Genomic DNA, 23,250 nt, shown 5'->3' on the forward strand with positions numbered 1-23,250 from the left:
TGCAAACACAGCCCACAGCGACGAGTGAGGAACAACAAAATGTTCTGGCGTCCTTTACAGAACGTTTCTTATGAAGGGGGGGGATTCAGTGATGAAGGACCTTCAAGGAAGAATGCACATTCGCTAGCGTTAGCAAAAAACGCTGAATGCCAAGACGGAGCCGTGGTTGCCATGGACAACAACAACCTCAGATCGGTCCACAGAGTGACATCAGCTAAACCCACCGGTGACCTGAAGAAGCAGGTCGCTCAAGACCGTCAATGTAGAACACTAGGAGCTTCAGGTAATGACCAAGGGTCACCTGACCCGTCGGTCCTTCAAGGGGACTCATCCACGGTGAAAGAGCGACCGACTACTTCCAGGAGAAGCCGCACCATCAGTCAAGGTCCACATGAAGAGGGAACGTCTGGGCCGAAAGGCTCCGGGTTGTTTTTGTTCCGAAGAGATGAAGATGAGGAGGAAGACACTGAATCGTTTTTTTTTTTTTTTTTTTTTACCCCTTGAGAACTCAGAAACAGCTGTGTTCATCTTTCCCACATTCCCGACCTTTGGCAACCACCAATGACCATGTAAAAAAAAAAAAAAAAAAAAAAATCCTTAAGCTCAAAATGCTTTGCTGAATAATTTCACTTTTTTGAGTAAACAAATGCAAAGGATTACTGTTAGAGATAAATCCAACCGGGGAGCATGACCCCTCACTTCCAGCGAGTAAATTTGTTGGACTTATAAATATTCTTTCTCAGTCCAACTCAATCAATTTTAGGGAACTTTTACCGGCTTCACTTGGTGGTTAAATTTGCATTTTGATACAAAGGGACAAAATCAGCGATAATCAATTTCAATTATCAACGTATTTGGAACAGTTCGCTGTTGAAGTGTAGAGTCGGCAGCGGGAGAACGGCAGCGCCGGCATCCACCTATTTTCCTGAGGGAAAGGAGCTTGAGGAGGGGCCTGGAGAGCCTGGCAGGAGGGCGCTGACCTGGCTTGGACCAGGACGCCACGCAGGAGAGCGCTGGGAAACAACGACAGCGCTGGCAACTTGAGGAGGGACCACGTCGGGAACAGGAAACCAGGCGGGACCACGCTAGCGTACATCGAAGGGGCAGGGAACTCAAAGAGGGCCCTGGTTTGGAATAGGATGGCAGGCAGCATACGACGGCAGGGAAGGAAACTCGAAGAGGGACCCGGTTGGGAACAGGAGACCAAGCAGGAGAGTGCCGGCATACAACGAAGGCCAGGGAACTCGAAGAAGGATTCGGGTGAAAACAATAGGCCGGGCAGGCAGGCAGGCAGGCTAGCGCGGGCATACAACAACGGGGCAGGGAACTCGAACAGGAAGCCAGACGGGATACGACAATGGGCGGGGAGGAAAGACAGAATGGGAGGAGATGAGGAAGGCAATGGGGAAAGGAAGACAGAATGAGAGATGAAGTCCCAGTGCAGATTCAAGGAAAGAAGACAGGAAAGAGGGGCGCAGACCACTTACAGAACTCAGTAAGGTGGACGGAAGCGAAAAAACACAAGGGAAAAAAAAGACGGCAGAAAAGACAGAAGTAGGGAAGCATGAGGGGAAAGGAAAGGAAAGATGGCAAGGAAGAAAGTAAGAAAGGCAGACACAGAGTACGTTAAAGGGCGCAAGGCGAGTAGCAGTAACAACGAGTAGCAGTTGCAAGCAGAGGAGGCCAGACCATAACATCGTCTCCACTTATATAGCGCTTATAGCTTGGATCACATTCACCCATTCACAAACCAGCTCACACGTGAGGTGGTAACCAGACCATCGGAGCGACCTCAGGGTCTCACCCAGGGATACTTTGGGATTGAACCACAAACCCTTCCGATTGGTGGTCTTGTCACCAAACTCCCAGCTGCTCCCGACGGTCTGGTCGCTGCCTTGCGTGGTAGCTCCGCCGCTTCCGCCGCTGCCGCCGTCTGTGTGTGTGTGTGTGTGAGTGTGTGTGAAAGGGGGAATGTAGTAATCCAGTGCCTTTCAAGCTGCAAGGTGATGAAAGTGCTAGATAAGTGGAGATCATTTGGCATCTTGTTTGACATCAAAGATGAAGAAGAGTGCAGAATGCTATTTGGAGTCCAGGACCAGGTCTGACCCCCTAGTCTTCACCCCGCCCACCCCCCGCCCAGCTGTCCTCAGGAGGGGCACATTGTGTCCAGAGGTACCTGGACTCACCAGCAGGTGAAGGCTCTCCTAGTATTTCAATTGTATTCAATTCAAATTGCCTGCAGGATCTTTTTTTTTTCTCATTTTAATACGTCACTCATTCATTCATCCATTCACGATCCGACAGTAAGTCTGGGTAGCGGCGGGCTGGAGACTTTCCCAGCTGTTATTAGACGAGTGGCGAGTTTCACCCCGGACCGGTCGGTCCATTCACATCGAGACATGCAACCGTTCACCCTCTCATTCATATGTCAGGGTCTTCACTGAACCGCTAAAAGCAGCGCTAACCTCTGCGCCGCCGCGCTGTCAAATTTAGAAAAGTTGAATAATGCAAATCTCAAGTCTATAAACTTCAGAACCTGTGATCTCAGGTGAATGATAAAGAAAATAAACAAATATCTCAAAACTCCAGAGGTTCTTTTTCAATATCTGTTTTCTAAAACTTCATTATTCATGTTCTGATTGGAGGCAATTTTCTTGTTTTTTCATTTTTTTTTTTTGGTTGTCTGATTTTCATTCAAGTGACTTCCAGTCTCCCCCGGCGAGGTCTTCAAAAACTTTCCGATTGGAATAAACGACTGGAGAGGCTCCTCAGCTTCCTTCACCTCTCAAATTTGATTTAATCCTCTTTCATTTTTAGCAACTGTTTTGATCATTTCAGCTAAAAAAGGACCTCTTTTCCACAGGCTTAAAGGAACCGAGTGCAAAGACACCAACGCCGCGAACGTCGACTGAAACGGGTCACCTGTCAATCACAGGAACACATATGGAGACACCGACCATACACACTCTTATTCACACCGACGGACAATTTGGTCTTCCATGGAAGGAAGACAGAGAACCTGGCGGGAACCCAGGCAGGCGAACGTGGAGAACCAACACAGAAAGAACCCAGACAGAAGAACATGGAGATCCAGAGAGAACCCAAGGAGTCTTCAATGAACCTTGCAGACTAATTTTGGTCTGTGAGACAAAAACGGAGAGCCTGGAGAGAACCCAGGAAGGAGAATGGAAGAAAATACTTTCAGATAAGATGATGCTTTACTGATCTCCTTTGGGGGAATTAAAGAAGAATTGGAGAACATGGACTTGGTTCCATGAACCCATGAACCATGAACTTGCTTTCGTGGGCGGCCAAGACAGGAGAATATGGAGAACCCAGGCAGGAGAACCTAAAGAGAACAAAGAGAGGAAAAGACTGACAGAAGCTTTTAATGACCTTCTAACTGTTTTTGACAGAGAACCTGGAGAGAACCCAAGCAGGAGAACATGGAGAACCCAAACAAAGAGACCCCCAATCGACCCCCGACTGTCTGCCGGACAAAGAGCGAGACCCCGGAGAGAACCCGATCAGGAACCAGAAGAACTTGAGAACCCGGTCGGCAGCCGGATTAGACTCGGGAAGCGTCTCGCTGACAGGCTGCTCTTCCCTGACGCCAAATCCAGTTCAAGGGATCCCCGGTTACCAAGACGTCGTCGTCCCATTTGATCAATATTTGTACCAGCTTCATAAAAACGACAATAAAATCTCTCAGCATATCTTATTTTGTATAACATTGGAAAACTTTTCACTCAATGGCTGCCATTGTTGTCACAATACTGTGCAGGTCAGGGGTGTCGAACTCGTCTTGGCCACATACGGCCTGATTTGATGTCAACGGGGCCGGACCGGTAAAATCATTACCTAGAAGTAACAGTAAGTTCAAATTTTTTCTTTTTTTTAGTGTAAAGGAGCCAAACAGGTAAATTACAAAAATCTTTATATGTAATAAACTGTTCGTCTATAAAAACAAAAATGACGAATTTAAAATGAATATTAAAAAAGATTTGATGAAATTACACCCTAAAAATATTGTTGAGTTAAAAGAAAAAATCTTGTCACTGTGGAAAAATTTGCCATTAGAATTTATAAGAAAATTGTTTGGTAGCATGTATAAGGGGAGGTATAATGTTTACAAGTCTAATGGTGGCTATTCTGGTTATTAAATCAATCTTTTTAATTTTGCCTGTTTTCTTTTTTTTTGCCATTGTTTTTGTGGTTTTTAAAGAAAAAAGAAAAGATTGCTCTAACAACGTCACTGGATTGTTTTTTCATCAAAAAAGCATTTTGTTTTCAAATTTTGAAGCAAAAAAATACATTGCAAAGTTACTTTTCCTTTTCTTCCTTGCCTGTTTTTTTTTTTTTTTTTTTTCCAAACCCACTGTATAAAACCCCCAGATGCATGTTAGAAAAAAACGCACGGGCCGCACTAACACAAAGATTTGATTTCAGGCAGGGGGCCACAAAATAATAGCCCGCGGGCCGCGAGTCTGACAGCCCTGGTCTAGCTCGTGACGTCAGGGGGTTACAGTGGGGTCAGTTTTACCCCGTGGTGCAAAAACATGTCATCATCCGTGCAACCCTTCACATTTGGAGACGAGAGACCTGAGCCAGGAGGAGACACAACGCTGAAGACAGAAGCCCAAATGAGTTTCTATATGAAGGCCAGCCAAAAAGCCAAGAGCCAAGAGTCGGCCAGTCGCTGCTGTGCCTGCAGAAACTGCATGGCCGTGCTAAGAGAGAAAGAGTCTGTCGTAAGGAGCTAAACTTAGCGCGTTGTAGCATAGCAGCGGCTGTGCACGGTACTCCGCGTAGTTTACATTGCTCGTCATTGTGTTCTTCTGCAATAACGCTTTTTCTAGGCTAACCCTCATTATGGATTCTAAAAAAGTTAGGAGTGCTAGTGCTAGTGGTGTTAAGAGGAAGTTAAGAATCACAGTTGATCTGAAGAAAGGTAATAATAGCTAAACGTGAGAGCGGTGTTGGTGTTAAAAAACTCACCAAGCACTAAATCCATCATCTGTACAATCCTGAGGAACAAAGGGGCGACTACGCTAATGAAGTACAGTGATTGTTAGTTTGGATGAATGAAAGACAGCTAGCTGGAGATAGCATTAGCATTAGCGAAGACTTTGGCTAAATTTAGCTAAGTAAACGTTGAGTACACATGTTGGCAAAAAGAGGAGGGAAATACCAAAATAAGTAAGGTTATCATGAATTCCTTTCTATATTTTTGCCACAAATAACGCACAAAAAGTTTGAAAAGATTACATATATCATTATTATTATTATCATATATTTGGGGCTGGAGAATAGATCAGTGGGGTTTACATAGATTTCAACGGGAAACATTGATTTGGTTTGCAAACATTTCAGTTTGCGAACGGAGACAAAGAATGATCTAAATTCGTAAGCCGAGCTTCAACTGTATCACCGTGTTCTGTGGAGCCAAAGTTAACGCCAGCGGAAAGCCACAGTTAAAACAATAAAACCAACTGATGTCATCAACCCAGCATTCATCGCAGCAGGAAAACAATGGCTGCGCTAAGATGTAAGACTGTGTTATGAATTGTAATTTTTACAGAAGTAACCATTTTTTCATGTTTTTTAACACCATGTTCAAATACGAGACAAACATTAAATCATATTTATGCTAATAAGTGCTGTCCGGGGGGTTTTCATTTAAAAATCCCGATCCTGACCCGGATAATTGGCAGACTATCTCCCGGCCGACGAGATGTGAGTCTCCCGCTTCCGTAATCCCGTTTAATCTGGTAAATTCCCGACGGGGTCCCCTCGGGCCGGCGGCCCATGCCCCGACGTGACGGTGATAAATGGCCCCGGCGGCGAGAGGAGGTGTTTTTCATTTTTATATCAGGGCGAACACAGCCATCCCTGACACCCGCTGGACGGCGAAGGGCTTCGCGGCGAGGCCGTCTGACGGTGATGAATTGGGAAACACCGGAGGCCTTGGGAAGCCAGCGAAGTACCGGCAGAGTGCCGACGCAGCGTGGCCTTGCTCCTCAAGAGGGAGCGACGAGGGAAAAAGAAGTTAAAAACAGCAGAAAGAAGAAAAAACGCGGAATATCAATCCGAACCAACTAAACGCATTGATTGACGCTAATGCTAATTAACTCCTTAAAATACTAGGGATAATCCATAGCTTGCAACAGCGGTTAGAAGGTTAAAAGCACATAAAAGCAATGGCTACAGCATATTAGCACCATGTTAGCGCCACATCATGGGAAAGGGTTCTGCCAGATTCACTTGCTAGCGGGGTAACGGTGGACGTCAACAGTCCGTAGCGCTATGGTGGGTTTTTCCACAGTCCACTGTTCACACACACACAGGCGCCAACCAGGCCAGGAGGTGATCGGGGGCGCCGGGTTTTTGGCCCAATGGCGCTTCGGCATGCAGGCAGAACCTCCTGATTGGACAGACGGCTGCTACGCCGGCTATACATACGCGGGACCCGGCCACGGCTCTGCGCGGAGATAATTTCTGAAAATAAAGCCGAATCATTTCCCCGGATCTTTATTTTGGCGCTGACGCGGGCGAGAATGTAGATTAGCAGAAAAAAATAAAAACAATGAGTGATGAATTTGAGGCTCCGGGGATTCATTCGGTCATTAATTCAAAACGCTCGAAGGGAATTGAATTATCGCAGAGTTAAGTGGGTCATTTTTGCCTTTTGTTTTTTTCTTTTAATTGCAGAGTTTGATTTGTTGAATTAAATTTTTTTTTCTTTCATGTTAATTTTTCATTTGTTCAGAAAATAAATCGGAAATGCATCAGCCGATCGCTGAACAAGGAATAATAATCCAGGAAAGAGGAGAAAAATGAAGTTGATTCATTGTTACAGTCGGGAAAATTTGGATGAATTGAAAGGAACTGAGCACCGAGAGAAGGATTAATTCGATTATTCAATACAACAATCTGAGTAGCTGTCAATCGCACGTTTAACCGTAGATGTCCAACAGTTTACTCACTTATTACGCTCGTACGAGCAAGGTTTCTTCGTCCGAAATGGACGAACTGAAGAAGATGGAACCCAAGCAGGACAACACGGAGAAACGTTCCATCCTCCCCCGCGGACTCGATCTCGCCGCCGACCCTCCCGTTCCTTACGAGCCGACAAACGCGCCTGTCTCCGTTCTGACATTCATTTGAGTGACAGGTGCCAAAGGTCAAAGGTGACGAGAGGGGGCGGGCTCTCGAGGCCGGGGGACTCCTGGTGTCATCCCTGTTGCCATGGCGCAGGGAGAAAGGCCACTTTCAGGGGAAGGGAGGCAACGGCTCCAGAGATGTATTTTCGGACCGCGGCGAGCCGTGAGGGGAGGAGGGGGGGCGACAGGGGCAGGAGGTCATGCTGGGTTTGCTTAAAAACCATTTAAAAGAAGCGAAAAAAAACAAAAAAAACCCTGTGGAGTCTCTCGTCAGACAGATTAAGAGAGGTAGGGGACCTTGTACTGTAATTGGAAAATGTTTTTTCTGTCAATCACGCGGCGGCGTTTTCATCCCGCGGCGTCCCGGCGTTGGCGTCCGCGGCTCAGCCGGGATCGGAGCCAGTAATTGGATCAGAGGCCTGAATCGGGGGGCCGTCTCGCGGGGGGGGAGGGGGGGCGGAAAAAAGACCATTCTGGCGCCGGCAAAAGGTACAATTCCTTCTCTGCTCCCCGTGACCCCGTGGGAGGGGTCACATTGGATGGGACATTTATCCTCTTCCCTGACTGAGATTGGACCAGACCAGGGGAGAATTTAACCTCCCCCAGTGGGGGAAGCGTCCCCTCGGTTCTGGCTGACGGGTTGTACGGGAAGGTATTTTCTGCTCCTGCAAGCCACCTTAGACCCCGCACTGACGTTCAAATTAAAAGCGCTTGGTTACGGCTGAAGTTGGAGGGGGTTGGATTCTACTTACTGCTTTCAAAATAAAAGCACAACTTTTTTTTTTCCCTTATCAGCTCTCCAATCTGAATTAAAGTATCCTCTTCCGGATAGCTCAACTTTTCCCAACCAGGAGTTGAGAAGACGTCGCCGTCCTTCGCATTTCGGCTTTGGAATGTTGATGTTCGGCTGTTTTCAAGCCCTGTGACGACCGCGGTCCGCTTTTATCTCCATGAAATTGCGGGAATCGTTCTTCAAACGGGCGCCGGACGAAAGACAAGTCTCCATCTCAACAAGTACACAAATCAGCCCCTGGTAACATCTCAAGTAACCACGGCAACGGATATCCAGAGCTAATAATGCAAAACCTGGAGTAAACCGCCACTTTCCTGCAGCTTGACAAGCGCGAGGGTGAATATTTATTCAAAAGTGCGAGGTGACTTTTGACAATTTTAAAGTAAAATTGGCCAAAAAGCATTCACTTGCAGGGGGGATTCTTGGTGTGCCAGGTGTATGCATCATTTTAAGACAATCTTACATATATATATTATATAATGTTTAATTCAAGCACTGAAACAAGACAGGAGTTGCAGCTGAGGATGAATGGATGAGTTTCTTGGTTTCACTGGACCCGTGAATCTGTGGTTACATGACCCCCCCCCCCCCAGCAAATCTCTCTCACACACACACACACACACACACACACACACACGCACACACACACAGATGCGAACACACACTTTGAAGCATGTTGCGGTAATTACATCTCTCAAATAATACTTCCCTGTCCGGCCATCGGGCTCGCTGCCTCCACTTAGGTAATGGCTGCGGGAATCGGCTTACTTCCGGCGGCGCTTGTTCACCGCCGCTCACCGCCTGACTGGCGCCGGCGTGCTGGAGGCCTCCCCCCACGCACCCCCCCGATTCCCCACCCCGCCGAGATGCCGGTTTATCGACTGCCATTCTGTCGGAAACCGATAATTATATGGTGGCTAATCGCTACCCATTACAGAACCTGGCTTCAGTTGTGACCAACGCCGGTGCCTCAAACACACACGCTATTACTTCACAGGCCGCGGAGGCTGGTGTGTGTGCGTGTGTGTGAGCGTGTGTGTGCGTGGGGGGGGGGTAATTGCATAAACAAATCAATAGCACCTCATTAGCGAAGCCGTTTGGGCTGAAAGGTCAATCACAGCAGCCGCAGGGGGTTATTCACCGAAACCACCCGGGTTTAACAAGCCACTAGGAGGGGGGGGCTCTCATTGGACGGATGTCGCGTCAATCAACAGGCGCTCCCGGAGGGGGAGGCGGGGCTAGTTCTGGGCTAGGAAGTGCAGAGCGGGAAAGCGAGGCTCCAGCGAGTACGGGGAATGAATGGCGACCCCGTGAGCCCGATAACCTTCAATAAGCGTCGAAATTCAACACGTTGTCCCTCATACGGCCTTTTCTCACGAGAATAATCAGAAATCTAATTTCCCCGTCAGCTTTGATTATTTTATTTCTCGTTTCTTTCATTCATTCATACATTATCTACACTGCTCGTCCTGGGAGGAGCCAGATGTTTGGCCCCATACATCATGCAAGCGTTCACCCTTTCAGTCACACGCGTGGACAACCGAGAGTCGTGTTTGGACTGTGGGAGGAACCCGGAGAACCCTGAGGAACCTCACGCAGAGACGTGGAGAACCTGGAGACTCCACACAGAAAGGCCTCCTGTGGAGATCCAACCGGGGACCCTCTGGCTGTGAGGCGAGGCGCGGCAGTTAGCGCCACCGCCTGGTAAGAAAAACATTTATTTTGGCTTTAGCTATTGCTAATTAAATTAGCCAACCCTGTCTGTTGACGCGGAAGTGTCTGCAACACCAACCTCGGAAGGAAGAGCGGAGATGGAGGAGGAAGGACGGCGAGAACATCGGGAGATGGTGCGACGATCCCAAGTCAGATCTGAGGACACGTTTTAAAGTTTGACTAAAAGAGACACTCGGTCTTTGTGACTCTGGTTTCTCTGAACAACGGATCGCCCGTCGCTCTTCCTCCTCCTCCTTCTCGTCCTCCTCAGGAGCTGAGATGAATTCTCCCTTCATCCCTGAGCGGTGGAACGTCGGAGGAGAACATGATGTTCTCACAGCGGCGGAGGAACGTCGTGTGCTAAATAAACACTGATTACCTGCTGCAGCCTCGGGAAGGAGGGAGGGAGACGGAGAGAGAGAGAGAGAGGAAAGAAGGGTGATGGATAAAAAGAGTGAGAAACGGAAGGAGAGGGAGGGATTGCGATCGAGGGAAGCGGGAAAGAGAGAAGAAGAAAGAGAAATGAGAGGGAAAGATGGACGGATGGAGGATGAGATTGAGGGATAGAGAGAGAGATGGAGAGGAATGTTGGAGAGAGGGATAGATAGAGGGAGGGAATGATGGAGAGATGGAGGGGGAGAGAGTGAAAGAGTGAAGGAAGAAGGGAGGGAAAGGAAGAGAGAGAGATGAGAGGGAAGGATCGGGAGGTGGAGAGACGAAGGGAGAGATGGAAGGAGGGAGCAATAGACTGAGAGGGAAAGAGAGATGAAAGATGGAGGGGTGGAGATGGAAAGAGAGAGAGCGGGAGAAAGAGTGAAGAAAACTGAGATGGAGAGAATGAAAGAGAGATGGAAAGATGGACAGATGGAGCGGAAAAGGGAGAGATAAAACCATAGAGAGGGAAAGAAAGAGAGAACGAGGGATGGGGAGACAGATGAGTGGAGAAAGGATGAAGAAGCAAAGTGCAGATGGAAAAGAGGGGGATGATCCACGAAACACAAGGTGAGTAAAACCAAACAACGGGTCAGGTGACCGCAGGCTGGCTGCTGATTGGATGAGAGACGTCGAGGCCCTGCGAGCACCAGGAGAAAGAACGAGGGATGAAACGGCAAACAGGAAGTGAAGAAGCAGCCCTTTCAAAATAAGAAAAGCCCCTGACAACAAACAGCGGATTTCGAATAAAAACGCATAAAATGCCTTCCGGGTAATTTAGCAAACCTGAAAGCAACCAATCAGGCGTGTCGGTGGGCGGGCGGCACCATCCGGGTGGAACGAACCAACTCCTCGGGGGAGGCGGGGGGGGGAGGGCGCAAAAATGCTGTTGCTCGGCGTCTAAACCTAAACCAAAATCGAATGAAATAAACCAAAAAAAAATAAAACATAAAGATCAGTGAAATTCAAATAACCTTAATCCAAAAGTCAATAGATGTCAAATACAATAAAGATGAATGAAAACAAATAAAACAATAAAATAAACCAAAATAAATATAAAATTAATGAACATAAACACAATAAAATTGAAATAACTAAATACAAAAATCAATATATATGAAATTAAATTAAAATGAATCGCAAAAAAAAGGCCACAAAAAACTCAGGAGGAAATGAATACACATATTAAAAGTCACATTATAAATTAAATTAATTAACATTAAAATTAACAGATGTGAAATAAATACATTTAAACAATTCCATAGATAAAGAACACATCTGATTGTTACACTGTCAGACCCTGTGGAGGAGAGAAAAAGGAAGGATTTAAAGTAAATAAAGGGACTCAGCTCCTCCAGCCTTCCTTCTTCCCTCCATCAGTCCGGAGCAGCAGTGGCGGTTGGTCCAAGGTTGACCCCGTGACCCCGACAGGCCACGTGACCTGGGGGATCCGATCACCGTGAAGCACTGTGAACCACCAACAAATGAACAAATTCTTATTTCTAATTTCGAGAGCCTGACAACATTTGAATGTTTTTTTTTTTTATCCATGCTGCAGGCCAGGGGTTTTATACTCTTCACCGCCCCCACAAAAAAAACAAAAAACAAACATTGGGTCCACTGACAATTAACAATCTATCATTTACATTTATTTTATTTGAAATATTTATCTTTGTTTCATGTTTTCATCTTCAGCAGCCAGTTTCTTGCATTTTCTTACGTATTTATCATTATGTGCTTTTAAATTTATTTATTCTTTTAAAATACTGGCTTTATTATTTTTTTTTTAAGTAGGAATATAATAAAAATAAAAAAAAAAGTGTATTTTTTAAAGGATCATTAAGACCCAGAGCCCCTCAGACATAACTATATTCTTACATCTTTGACATTCATGTGGCTCATATATATGCATATGTACTTACATATATATGTTTAAATACATATATAGAAAATATATAGTGGAATTGTCACAGTGGGGGAAAATGACATTATGAGGCACAGCTGTTTAGGAAGCACCTGCTTTAGTCAACTGGACTAAAATCCAAAAATGCATCTCGCTGATATATGTGGTCCAGTGTGTGTATGTGTGTGTGTGTGTGTGTGTGTGCTTTTATGGGGGGAAACCACAGCCACTAAAAGCTAAAATTAAACTGATATCATTCTTATTATTAAAAAAACACCCAATGTGCCTGTATGACAATATTAATTACTCCATGTATGAGGGGAAAAACGTGGCAGTCTTACTTGCTCAGGTATCTGAAAAAGAGTTAGAGGTTTAAATATATACATTCCAGAAATCGACTCTCCCTGCGTGCAGAAAGTTCTGACTGTCCGTGAATGCAACACAGGGGCCGGAGACACTTGCAGGGGTACTTTCAGTTTATTCCTATTATAACAGACATACATGGTGCTGAGAGACCAGGGGGCGCCGCCATGGAAACCCAACAGAAAAAATAAACATAATACTGTAATCCATGTGAACCCCCAACCCTCCCCAACCCAACACACACACACACACATGCACGCACGCACGCACGCACGCACACACACACACACACACACACACAAAACCCACCCCCCACAGTATTTACACCGAGTGACGTACGCAGGGGCTGCTGGGAAGCCGGAACCCCCCCCCACACACACACCCGACCTCCCCAACCCTTACAATCTGTCGGCAGCGGATGAGAATTAATAAACAAAACAGAACCAGAAGCTTTAGCTGCAACGCTTAACCCACCTCGGCCCCGGCCTCCTCCTCCAAACTTGATTTATTTACTTTTAATTTCTGGGGTCTGATTTCAGGTGTGGAATGTACCAACTCCAACAGAGGGGGATGGGGGGGGGGGGGCGATGTTTCCAAGGTGCTTCATGATCTCAAGGTGGGCTACATCTACAGGATATACACCATCTAGTACCGACCATTGAATACTCCGTGCATTTTGTAGTATTTCCCGCTCTTCTGTAAAAGTTTTTGAAACCCCACCCTCAATGTGGGTGGGGCCTCAGCTCCGAAAGAAAAGTCTCAGTTAAAAAAATAAATTCACTGCTTATTAAGTTGGCAAATCGGACGAAACGGAAAGGGGATCTGTTAAAGGATTACTTGGAGTGCTGCTGGTTAGTGGGCGTCGACCGCCCTGGCGCCGGTCGGTCACATGACACTCGGTTAAGGGGTCGGCGTCCCTTTTTTGGAATGAAGCTCCGCTGATATACAATAGATACTGGATGGCACACAGGGACGACCAGAGGAAATGACACACCTACGATACACTGGAGCATAGTATTCACCCCCCCGCCCCTCCCCTTGCATTGACCCCCCCCCCCCCCCCCCCCCGAACCCCCCCCTCCCGCCCAGGTCACACTCCGTTATTAAATAAGGCACACATTTACACATACAGATAAAATTTGGCTAGTAATTATTACTTTATTTACAACCAATCGCCACAAAGGGTGACAGCGGAAGGAGGAGGAGGAGGAGTCCGAGGCGGGTGACCTTCGACCCCCCCCTCCCGATCCCCCCACCGCCACGGGGTTACCGGAGGGTCCATGGGTGAAGTTTTAAAATCCACTACCCCGTCCCACCTCGAGTGATTTTTTTTTTTTTTTTTTCCCATTCTTTTTTTTTTTTTTTTTTTCCATTTTTCCCCCGGAGCACCGAAATTCATGAAACATTGTCTTTAACCGGAATGGACTTGTTTTATTTTTCATTTATTTATTTTATTTAATGAATGTTTTTTTTTTTTCTCTTTTTTTTCACAAGTTGAATATTAGCTGCTCAATTTTTTTTAAGATTTTTTTTTTTTTTTCCCTCTTGCCAACCCGAGCAGATTCGTTGTTTCGAGCCAATGTGTGGAGTGCGTGGCGCTGAGGTCACAGCGGTGTGTGTGTGTGTGTGTGGGGGGGGGCGTTTAATGCGCCCAAAGATGAAAAAAAAAAAAAAAAAAAAAAGAGTATAGTAAGGCAAAGACATAACTACTCTCAGGGGACTTTTCACCACAAGGTTACATATACTGCATCTGTATATGTATACATATACGGTGTGGATATAAACACACATATATATACACACACATGCATAATATAAACACATTCGAGGGAGTGCGTGGGGGGGGGTGAGGGAGGGTGGTTGGGGTGGGTGAGCACCGACACACTAGAAAGAAGATGGGGTGAGAAAGTACAGGATCGAAGCATCGTGGGAAAGGGGGGGGGCGGAGCAAGAGTCTTCAAGATGACTGACACGGCGGAGAGGAAAAAAAAACAAAAAAGAAAAAGAAAAAAACAAAACAAAAGGAAAGTGAAGTTGCATTCGTCATAAATCCACACTGAGGACATTTTGGCAGCCTTGAAATCAGGAGGCGGCGGCGTCCCGTCGCCCGAGTCTGCGGTTCTATAAGCCTGGAGCTGAGCAATACCAATATGGTACAAAGATACCCGTCGGACAGAGAAAGAAGCTTGGGGGGGGGCGGGGAGGGGGAGGGGCGTGGGCGGGGGAGGGGGTGGGGGGGGGGCGACGAGTCAGGCGCACGCCCGAATCGGGGGCCGCCACGCCATTGGCCGCGTTTGTCCGGCCTCACGTTTCCTCAAAAGGGCAGTTCCCGTGAGGAGACGCCAGGAAGCAGACCCCTCCACCCGGCGGTCAAGAGGCCCCTCCCATCAGTAGTTGAACTTCCCCTGCTGGCTGACGGGGGAGGTGGCGGGTATGAAGAGCGGCTTCGGGGGGACGTCGGGTTTGACGGAGGCGGCGCGGCGGACGACGGCGCCCCGGTGCGGCAACTCCTGCTGCTCGTTGTAGCTCTGCTGGCGCGTCAGGTACCCGTTGGGAATGAGGGGGTAGTGGACCTCGCAGGCGCTGCCCGTGGAGTTCATCCGCGCCAGGAGGGGCGGCGGCTGGTGGGGACCAACGTTCCGCTGGCTGAAGCTGTGGTGGCGCGGCAGCATCCCTCCTCCGCCGCCGCCCGGCATCTTGGTGGCAGCGGCGATGAGCGAGTGCCTCTGCGAGGGGTGCCTCCGCTCCAGGGTGGACTGGTGGTGCGGCGGTATGTCCGGCGGGACATCCATGCGGCGGGTGAGGCTGTCTCGGGGCAGAGTGGACGAGCTGTAGTACGGCGCCGACTCCGTCTCGGGGATCTGAGGTTGGATGCGGTTAGCGAAAGCTAGCTGGCCGCCGCCGCCGCCGCTCGCCATCAGCCCCGAAGGGCTGATCAGCTGCGAGCTCTTGCTGCCGCTCGCCTCGTGGATGTGCTTCAGGAGCTCGTCCAGCGACGTTACCTCCATCACCTTCTGGGTGTAGCCCGGATAGGGCTGCTGGGACAGCACGCGCTCGGCGTTGTGGATCTTGCGCTCCTCCGCGTGGAGGTGCAGCGCCTGCCCGTTGGCCAGGGCGTGGGGGTACGGGAAAACCTGCTGGGGCAGCAGGGCGGAGCCGGGCCGCGAGCCCGTGTTGTGAGGTTTTGGCTCCTTGGCGTTGTTGCAGTTCTGGTTCTTCTCCCACTGGTTCTTGAAGGCCTTCATGCTCTTGATGGGCAACTCCGGCGTGGAGTCCGGCGTGGGCAGGCCCGACAGCTCGGAGGAGTGGTGCAAGTGGTGGTGGTGGGGGTGGGCCAGGTCCCCCATGGACATGCCGTGATGTCCGTTCCTCCTGGGCGGGTGGTGTTCCTTTCCGTTGGCGAAGAAGGAGTTGTAGATCTTCGGGGAGGACACCTCCAGCTTGTCGTCCTTGCCCTGGCCGTCCAGGAGGCCGTTGAGCTTGGCCAGGCTCCGCAGCGACAGCGCGTGCGGGATCTGCGCCTCCGGGTCCTTCGCAAGCTTCTTGGTTTTGTGGCCCGTGTGGTTGCAGTAGCAGGATACCAGGAAGCCCGAGAGGAAGGCGCCCAAGACGAAGGCCACGAGGACGCAGGCGATCAGGAGCGTGTAGTGGACACTGTGGTTTGCCTTCTCCAGCTCCGGCGGCCGCCTCACCCCTTCAAAACGGAGAGAGGAGAGAAAAAAAAAAAACCCACAAGAGTCAGATCGTTTCCGAATGAAGGGAATGAAGAGGAGCAGATGTGGGTCAAGCGGCAGCTGGGACGGGCAGGTTGAGTTTATAGGCGCCTCTCTGCGTGGGAAACGGCACGGCTGAATTGTTTTGAAGCTCTTTCCGCCGCCGGCAGATCAATACCGGCTTTCCTCGCCGTGGCCGGCGGAGGCTCCCGGCCAGCGAGGGGGCCGGCTTTGAAAAGCAGCTTTAAATATCGGTGGCATGCGGCAGTGACGGCGCGAGGTGGGCGGTGTCGCATTGGCAGCCGCCGCCGCCTCGCAAAGGAGGACCGACCGCGATGACAGAGATCCCGGCAAAACCTCATCGGCTTGAAGCTTTTCAAATAAAAGCCCGAGGGGGTTTTAAATCTATCATGTAAACGTCTTTGGAAGGAAGCGACCCCCGCGCGGCGCGAAAGGCGTGGAAGGCGGTGTCGGGAGGAGGAGAGAATCCCGCCGCCTCCTGCAACCAGGCCTCATTTGCTAGAGGTCGCAGTCACCCGAGCGTGTGTGTTTTTGCTTCCGGCTTTCCAAACACGCGACGACTTGCGAACACGTTCACCACGACGCCAAATTTCCCAGCATCCCCCCCACCGGACCAGAGGCCCGATGTTGACATTATCACGGCCGCTGTTTCCTGGCGCCTCCCAACGCTCGTGATTCACCCCCGGGTCATGTGGATTCATGGGGGGGATCAGCGACCGACCGACTGACCGACGTAACCAGTTTTGGGCGCCGACACCGGATGACTCAACCCCGGACATATGGCGGCGTCAGTCACAACAATGAATAACCCCTGAATCACATTGCAGGTAGTCCACCGCCGCCGCCGCCGCCCTCCCCCCTCTGCGCCCGCAGCTCCATTTAACCCGCCGCTGCAAACCATAAAGCCGGAAAGCACAAATGATACATATTTTTTTTTTTCCAAAGGGGTCTTTGAATTTTTTTTTTCATTTACTTTATTTTGCGCTCGACTTCATCACAGTGAGGGAATCAACATCTGCTGCCGGCGCCCGGCCAGCGAGGCATTCTGGGTAAACAAGGGAAAATGGGTGCGGCAGATCGGGGAAGGTGGGGGGGCGAAGACGGGAAAGCTGTTATTAAAATTCAGGCTGACATTAGAATGAATGGATGAATGAATAAGGAGAGACATCAAAATGTAAATAAAATAAATAAGGAAGCATAAGTTGAAATACAACTATTTAAAAATGAAATAAAAAAAAATGAACAGAAATAAATTAACAAATATGAAAAATAAATGAGAAGTTGAAAGGAGCTGAGAAATAAGAAACATAAATTGAACAATATAAAAATAAATAAAGTTCAAAACAAATAAATATATAAAATATATAAAAAAGAAAAACAACTACAAAAGGATGACTAAATAAATTCAGGACATTAGTTTTTGACCCAAAATAAATCTTTAAGCTAAAACTGGGATTGAAAATCCAATCCACTCTCTCCTTCAGAGCAGACGGCAGATTCATGCTCCTCTGGAGTTCACCGATCCACCGAGAATCCGGTGGAAGAGAAATAAACAGAAAAACAAAAGATGGAAGAACAATGGAATATGGAGGGGAGGCTGAGTCGGAGGGGGAAGCAGGAAGGGTGATAAGAGGCCGGGGTGAGAGGCTGACAGACAGATGGGCTGAGTGACAAGCCGTCACTCAGCTGGGGTTTGAAGTCTGGTGCTCCTCCTGCTGCCGGTACCTTTCCTATTTCTGCTCCTGCTCTGACTTGTACTCCTTCCCCTGCTTCGGCTTCGACTCCTGCTCCCAATTCTACATTTAGGCCTCCTTCAACTTCTAATCCTGGCCCTGTTCAACCTCTCGCTCCTGTTTTTTTCCCCCCCGTGCCTCTGCTCCCACTCCCATTTCTACTCCTGCTTCTGCCCCTACATCTACCCCTGCGCCACCTTCTGCCCCTGCCCTTGTTTCTACCCCCACCCCTGCCTCTGCTCCTTATCTTGTTCCTGCTCCCATCCCTACTGCTGCCCCGACTCCAGCTTCTGCTTCTGCTCTCACTCTTGCTCCCCAGCTACGCCTCCTGTCCTCGGCTACCGGCGCCAACTGACCCCAACTAGCCGCCCCAAATGACCAAAACTAGCTGCTCCCACTGAGCCACCATGAAGTGTTCTTGGCGACCATCCTTAAAAAGGAGACGGTCTCCGCGAATCCAACGGAAGGAAAAGAACCTAAGGTACTTTTATTTTCACAACTTTCACGACACCGGGAAGCCTTGTGTTCTATCTCCTGAAAAACGCACTTCCGGGACGGATCATTACCCCCCCCCGAGGTCAAACAACAGGTCAATCATCCCTTCATCCCCCTCTTTCCTCCTGGACTTTAACACCCCCTTCTGGAACTCGAAGTGCCTTCAAAAAGCGATGCTCCAAAACGCCGCTAATTAGCTTCCGGCTTGCCGAGCGCACGAGTGCATGTAATTGTTCTCTTAATGGCTACTTCACCGCAATGAGGAGCCGGCGAGGAGCAGGGAAGACGGCTCCCAGCGTTTCGTTCATCGGGCTACATTTTTAATCAACCTCCCCCCCCTTCCTGCAACCGCACACACATTCTAACACACACGTTTTTTTCCCCCCCATGCTAAGAAATACAGTTTAGGCGAAAAAGGCGGGAAAATGCGCCCACGTTTGCGTTCCCGGCTTGGCGACCGGCCAACGGGGCGCCGTCAGATGCTAGGGAGCGCCGCGGCTTCCGTTCAGGTGTGCGGACGCGCAACGAACGCCGATTGAACGAAACCGTTGCGCGATCGGCGGCGCTTTGAAGGGGAAGTTTCTCCGCAATCCGTTCCAGACGCCGGCCGACAGGAAGCGCTTTGGTTGAAGGGCTCTGATTTGCTTGAAGCTCAGATCGTTTTTAATCAAACCGGCTCTGTTTTAAGTCTCTCGCCGATCCGGCGGCGAATGGAAGAGCTTGTTCTGCCTTGATAAGGAACGTCCTGTTTGAAGACGCTCCGAAAGCGCCGGCGTGTTTTTTTTCCGTCTTTTCTCGCGGTTTACATGAGCGATTGGGGATTAGTGCTTCACTGGATGAGCGGAAGGAAAACGAAACGGTGTGAATTCCCTCAAGAGGTCCCTCGGCAGCTGCCGGCCCCGGTGCAAACCAATGCAAGATTAATACCTTCGCAAAACTTAATCAAACTGGGTTTTTGAGCTTCGCCGTCGTCCGTCACGTGCCAGGCGGACACGTTGAGCACCGAGCGAGGAAATCGTGACAAGCCCAACCTTTGTTTCTTCCGTTTCGAATCTTAAATGCCAATACTTTAGTTTTTCCTATCACCTTTCTTTGATGACAAGTCTTTAACTTGGCAGACCAATCGGTCGATAAATATCATTGACCACCTCCCAACTGTGTCGCCTATAAACAGATTCAGACCTCTTGAAACACTTTAGTTCGACAAGCCCTTCTCAGTTGTTTGTGTTAAGCAGCCTCCTCTTTGCTAGTTAGCACAAACAGTGAATGGTAGCCTGTGGTACAGCTAGCATGCCCACATCGAAGGTTGTCAAATGCGCGTTACCAAACACGACGGAGCAAATTCATCTTCTCCGGAATGAGGGACCGTTCTCCACCTCTATAGCCATGCCGGTTCTTTGGGAAAGTAGTCCTGGCTTAATTTGGTTCAAAACATGGTACTTCCCAAAGTACGAGTCACAGTGGGCTCGACTGGCGTCACCCACGCTAAGCTAACTAGTGGAGGTGCAGTGTTCCTACATCCCACCTCCAGCAGGGGATGGAAAAGAAAGTGAAACCTGAACTGAGCTCCTAAGGAAAGTCTCAATCTGGAAAAAAAAAAAGGAAAGAAAAGTCACATTTATCGCCTCCATAATCTTTTATGGCTCTGTCCCGACACTAAAACAGCCCGCCTCGTCGCCGCGGGGGCACCGTTGATGGAGCAAACGGGTTCGGCGGGCGGAACAAAATTTAAACTGGTGGTTGTTAAAAAAAAAAAAGCAACAGAAAGAACGAGGAAAACGTGAGGGGGGGGGTTCAAGGTGGTGCAGGAGGTGAGTCTGGCGTATATCTTGTAGTAAGACATTCATTCATTCATTATCTATACAGCTCATCCTGAAGTCAGGGTCGCGGGGTGCTGGAGTCACTCCTAGCTGTGATTGGGTGAGAGGCCAACCTGGATCCATCAAAGAGCAACATCTACAGACATACAAGAATTCACCCTTTCAATGTCATGTAATACAGGCATACAACTCTTCACTCTTTCATAGGTCACAAGGAGGCATACGACTACTCATGATCCATATAGAGACATACAAGTATTGACCCTCTTCACTTGGAGACCCTACATTGACACCTCTGGTCAATGTAGGGTCTCCAGATGAACCTCTTACATGTCTTGGGACTGTAGGAGGCTGGAGACTCCACACAGAAAGGCCACCTGTGAGAATCCAACCAGGGACCTTCTTACTGTGAGGAGGAGGCGCTAACTGCTGCACTGCCCTTAACACACACAAGCTAATACGATGAGAACGACAATGATCAGAAAGCTGTGTGTGCGAGCGCGCTGGCTCCGGCATTTGAACATGCAAATGGCCGGTTCGGAATGGTGGCGGTGACGGCGGCGGGTCAAACGAGTTGAAGCGGCCGTCGAGCGAATCTTTCATTCTGCTTCATTTAACCGTCAAACGAGGATCCGCAGCACGACCTGCCGCGGATCGGCTGTGTTGAATATTAATATTTGGCTCAGAGAGAGGAAGAAGAATCAAAAAGTTCCATCTGCCGATATTAAAAGTGAGGCTTCGTTTCAGAAAAAAAGTATGAGTGATCTGATTGGAAGAGCGATTCCAATTTTTTTTTTTAAAAGAAATAGTTCCCGCTGCCGCTCGCCGCTCTCCCCCCGTCGCTCCGAAGATGAACTTTAAATTTTCCGACAGCTCCATAGTTGCCGCTTTCCTAGCGTGGTCCTTGCAAGTATTAATAACCCGTCCCTACCGCATGTGGCCCCGCCCCCCGACGGAAAATTCGGCCGGCGTTTCCCCTTCCTGTGGCGTCTTAATGAGCTGGAAAAGGCCTCGCCGGCTCAGCGTGGGGGTGAAAGGTCACGGGGCGAGCAGGCGACGAAGGCGGGCTCTGTCTATTTCCTGGGCTGCGCACGCACAGCGTAGGTCACGTTGATGGGGGGGTTGCGGTTAATGGCTTGGGAGTGGGGAGGGCGAAAATCTGAATGTTGGGCGAGGGGGGGGATCACGCCGAGAGATGAAGTCCTGATTTCATGATGTTTTCCCGCCATGGCCGGGGCAACGCGGGTCGAGGCGGGAAGCAGTCGTCTGCACCCGTCTGTCACTCCCTGGAATGCTAATGAGAGGCTGCTCGCCGAGTGGGAGGGATGGATGGATGGATGGACGACAGGCCGCTGATGGAAGGAAAGCTGGATGAGTCGGAGCAGAGAGAAAACACAGGGTGTGTGTGGAAGGGAGGAGAGGGGGATGAGGTGGAGGGAGAGAGAACGAGAGAGAGGGACGGTAAGGGAGGGCGAGAGAAACAGGAAGCAGAGGGCTGGGTGACAATGAGAGGGAGGTGGAGAGACATGGTTGGAAAACAAGAGTGAAAGATGGGGATGAGAGAGGGATGGAGATAAAGAAAGAGAGAGAGAGAGATGAGTGAGAGATGGAAGGAGAAAGACAGAGGAGTGGAGGGGAGATGGAAATAAAAAGAGAGAGAGACAGAAAGAGAGAGAGAGGATAATGCATCCAGTGTGCTGTCAGAGGCTTTTAATTTGAAATTCAGATGAAGCACGTGATTGGGGGAGGGGGTTGGGTCAGCTGTTTGGGTTTGGTCCAATCAGAGCCAGACTGGACCTCGGTGGGCGGAGCCTCAGCTCTGGTTTAAACCAAGGACTCTCAGATTTGTTCAATCGACAGACTAGTTAATCCAGAATGCTGGCCCGGCTAATGGGGTAAAACACTTACAACTACACGCATGCGCGTACCCACGCACGCACAAAAATACGCGCACACACACACACACACACACACGCCACCTAAAACACAGATTAGGATTACGGAGGTCAGTGAGGTTAAATGACATGAATCACCTGGCAGCCAACCCATGAGCGCCGTGCCGCTGTTCATCTAGCCAGTTTGACAATTTTAATCCACCAAATTAAATCTTCCGTATAATCCCAGACACCTGTCATCGTTTTCAACATGGCTGCCATCTCTTTTCGACTTCACGCCGCCACTGCGCCCGCCATCACTTCCTGGACAGTGACCTGACACTGCTATCCTGACAGGTTAGGAAGAAAAAATACACAATCTATGATATTCCATTTTAATCCCAGACACCTGTCAATTTTTTAACATGGCCAATGCCACCTCCGTAGATTTCCCGCTGCCACCGAGCTCGCCACTGCGCCCGCCGCCAGTCCCCGCCTAGTGACCTGACACCGTCTATTCTACAGATAATCTACTATACACAAACTTAGTCCCACCTGTCGTTTTTCAAACATGGCCGCCGCCTCTCTCGATCGCCCGCCGCCACCCAGACACGAAACTACAATATACCCAGTGTTTCTTTCTATTTCTCGCAATTTCCTTCATAATCCCACCGCCATCGGCGTCACCCAAGTCCCTGCAACAAAAGGCGCGCGCGTGGGAAATGGAAGCGTCAGATATCTGGCGCCAAATGGACAGGAAGTCCAAAGATTGGAGTCCCTCTTTGATCCCCCCCAGTCACGCCTTATCGCCGCCGCTCTGATTGAAGTGGCGGCGTCACACTCTCCGGCTGGAATAGATTGCGTTGCTGTTTCTATTACATCCTCCGGGGCGGCGGCGGCGTCCCCCCCTCCCCTGGGCCCCCCCAGGCTTTTGTCCGAGTCCCAGGCCCCCGCCGGTTATTTATTTGTTATGGGCTTTTCTCATTTCAGGCCGAGTAGCTCATCATGGCGGCCGGAGAGTCTGTCGTCGCCAATAGAAGCCTCTTTCAATCCCCGCCAGGTTTATGGACTTATGGACTGTGGCACCCGCCCGAGGGAGGACGTCCCGTGCCGGGCCGGAGTCGGCCTCTTGCTCGCCCGAAAGTTAAACACCATCCTTTCTCCCGGTGCTGCTCCTTTTTTTTTATCCATCCCCTGGTCGATAAAGCCCATTTTTAATCTTTAAAA

General features: G+C 49.4%; 1 protein-coding gene across 5 annotated transcripts in view; it reads right to left on the minus strand.

Annotated features, from left to right (window-relative positions):
- Nucleotides 1–13,878: 13,878 nt before the first annotated feature.
- sema6cb (semaphorin 6Cb) overlaps nt 13,879–23,250 on the minus strand; it is a 127,846-nt gene continuing 118,474 nt past the window's right edge. For all 5 annotated transcript variants that reach the window (XM_086153838.1, XM_086153837.1, XM_086153840.1 and 2 more), the window contains one exon: nt 13,879–16,061. In XM_086153838.1, the coding sequence (XP_086009964.1) occupies nt 14,755–16,061 (1,307 nt within the window). In that variant the 3' untranslated portion in view covers nt 13,879–14,754. The remainder of the gene's footprint in view (nt 16,062–23,250) is intronic.

This window comes from Fistularia commersonii, chromosome 10 (genome assembly GCF_037954325.1).
Source record: "Fistularia commersonii isolate RoL2024-O1a breed Wild chromosome 10, RoL_Fcom_v1.0, whole genome shotgun sequence".
NCBI classification, from domain to species: Eukaryota; Metazoa; Chordata; class Actinopteri; order Syngnathiformes; family Fistulariidae; genus Fistularia; species Fistularia commersonii.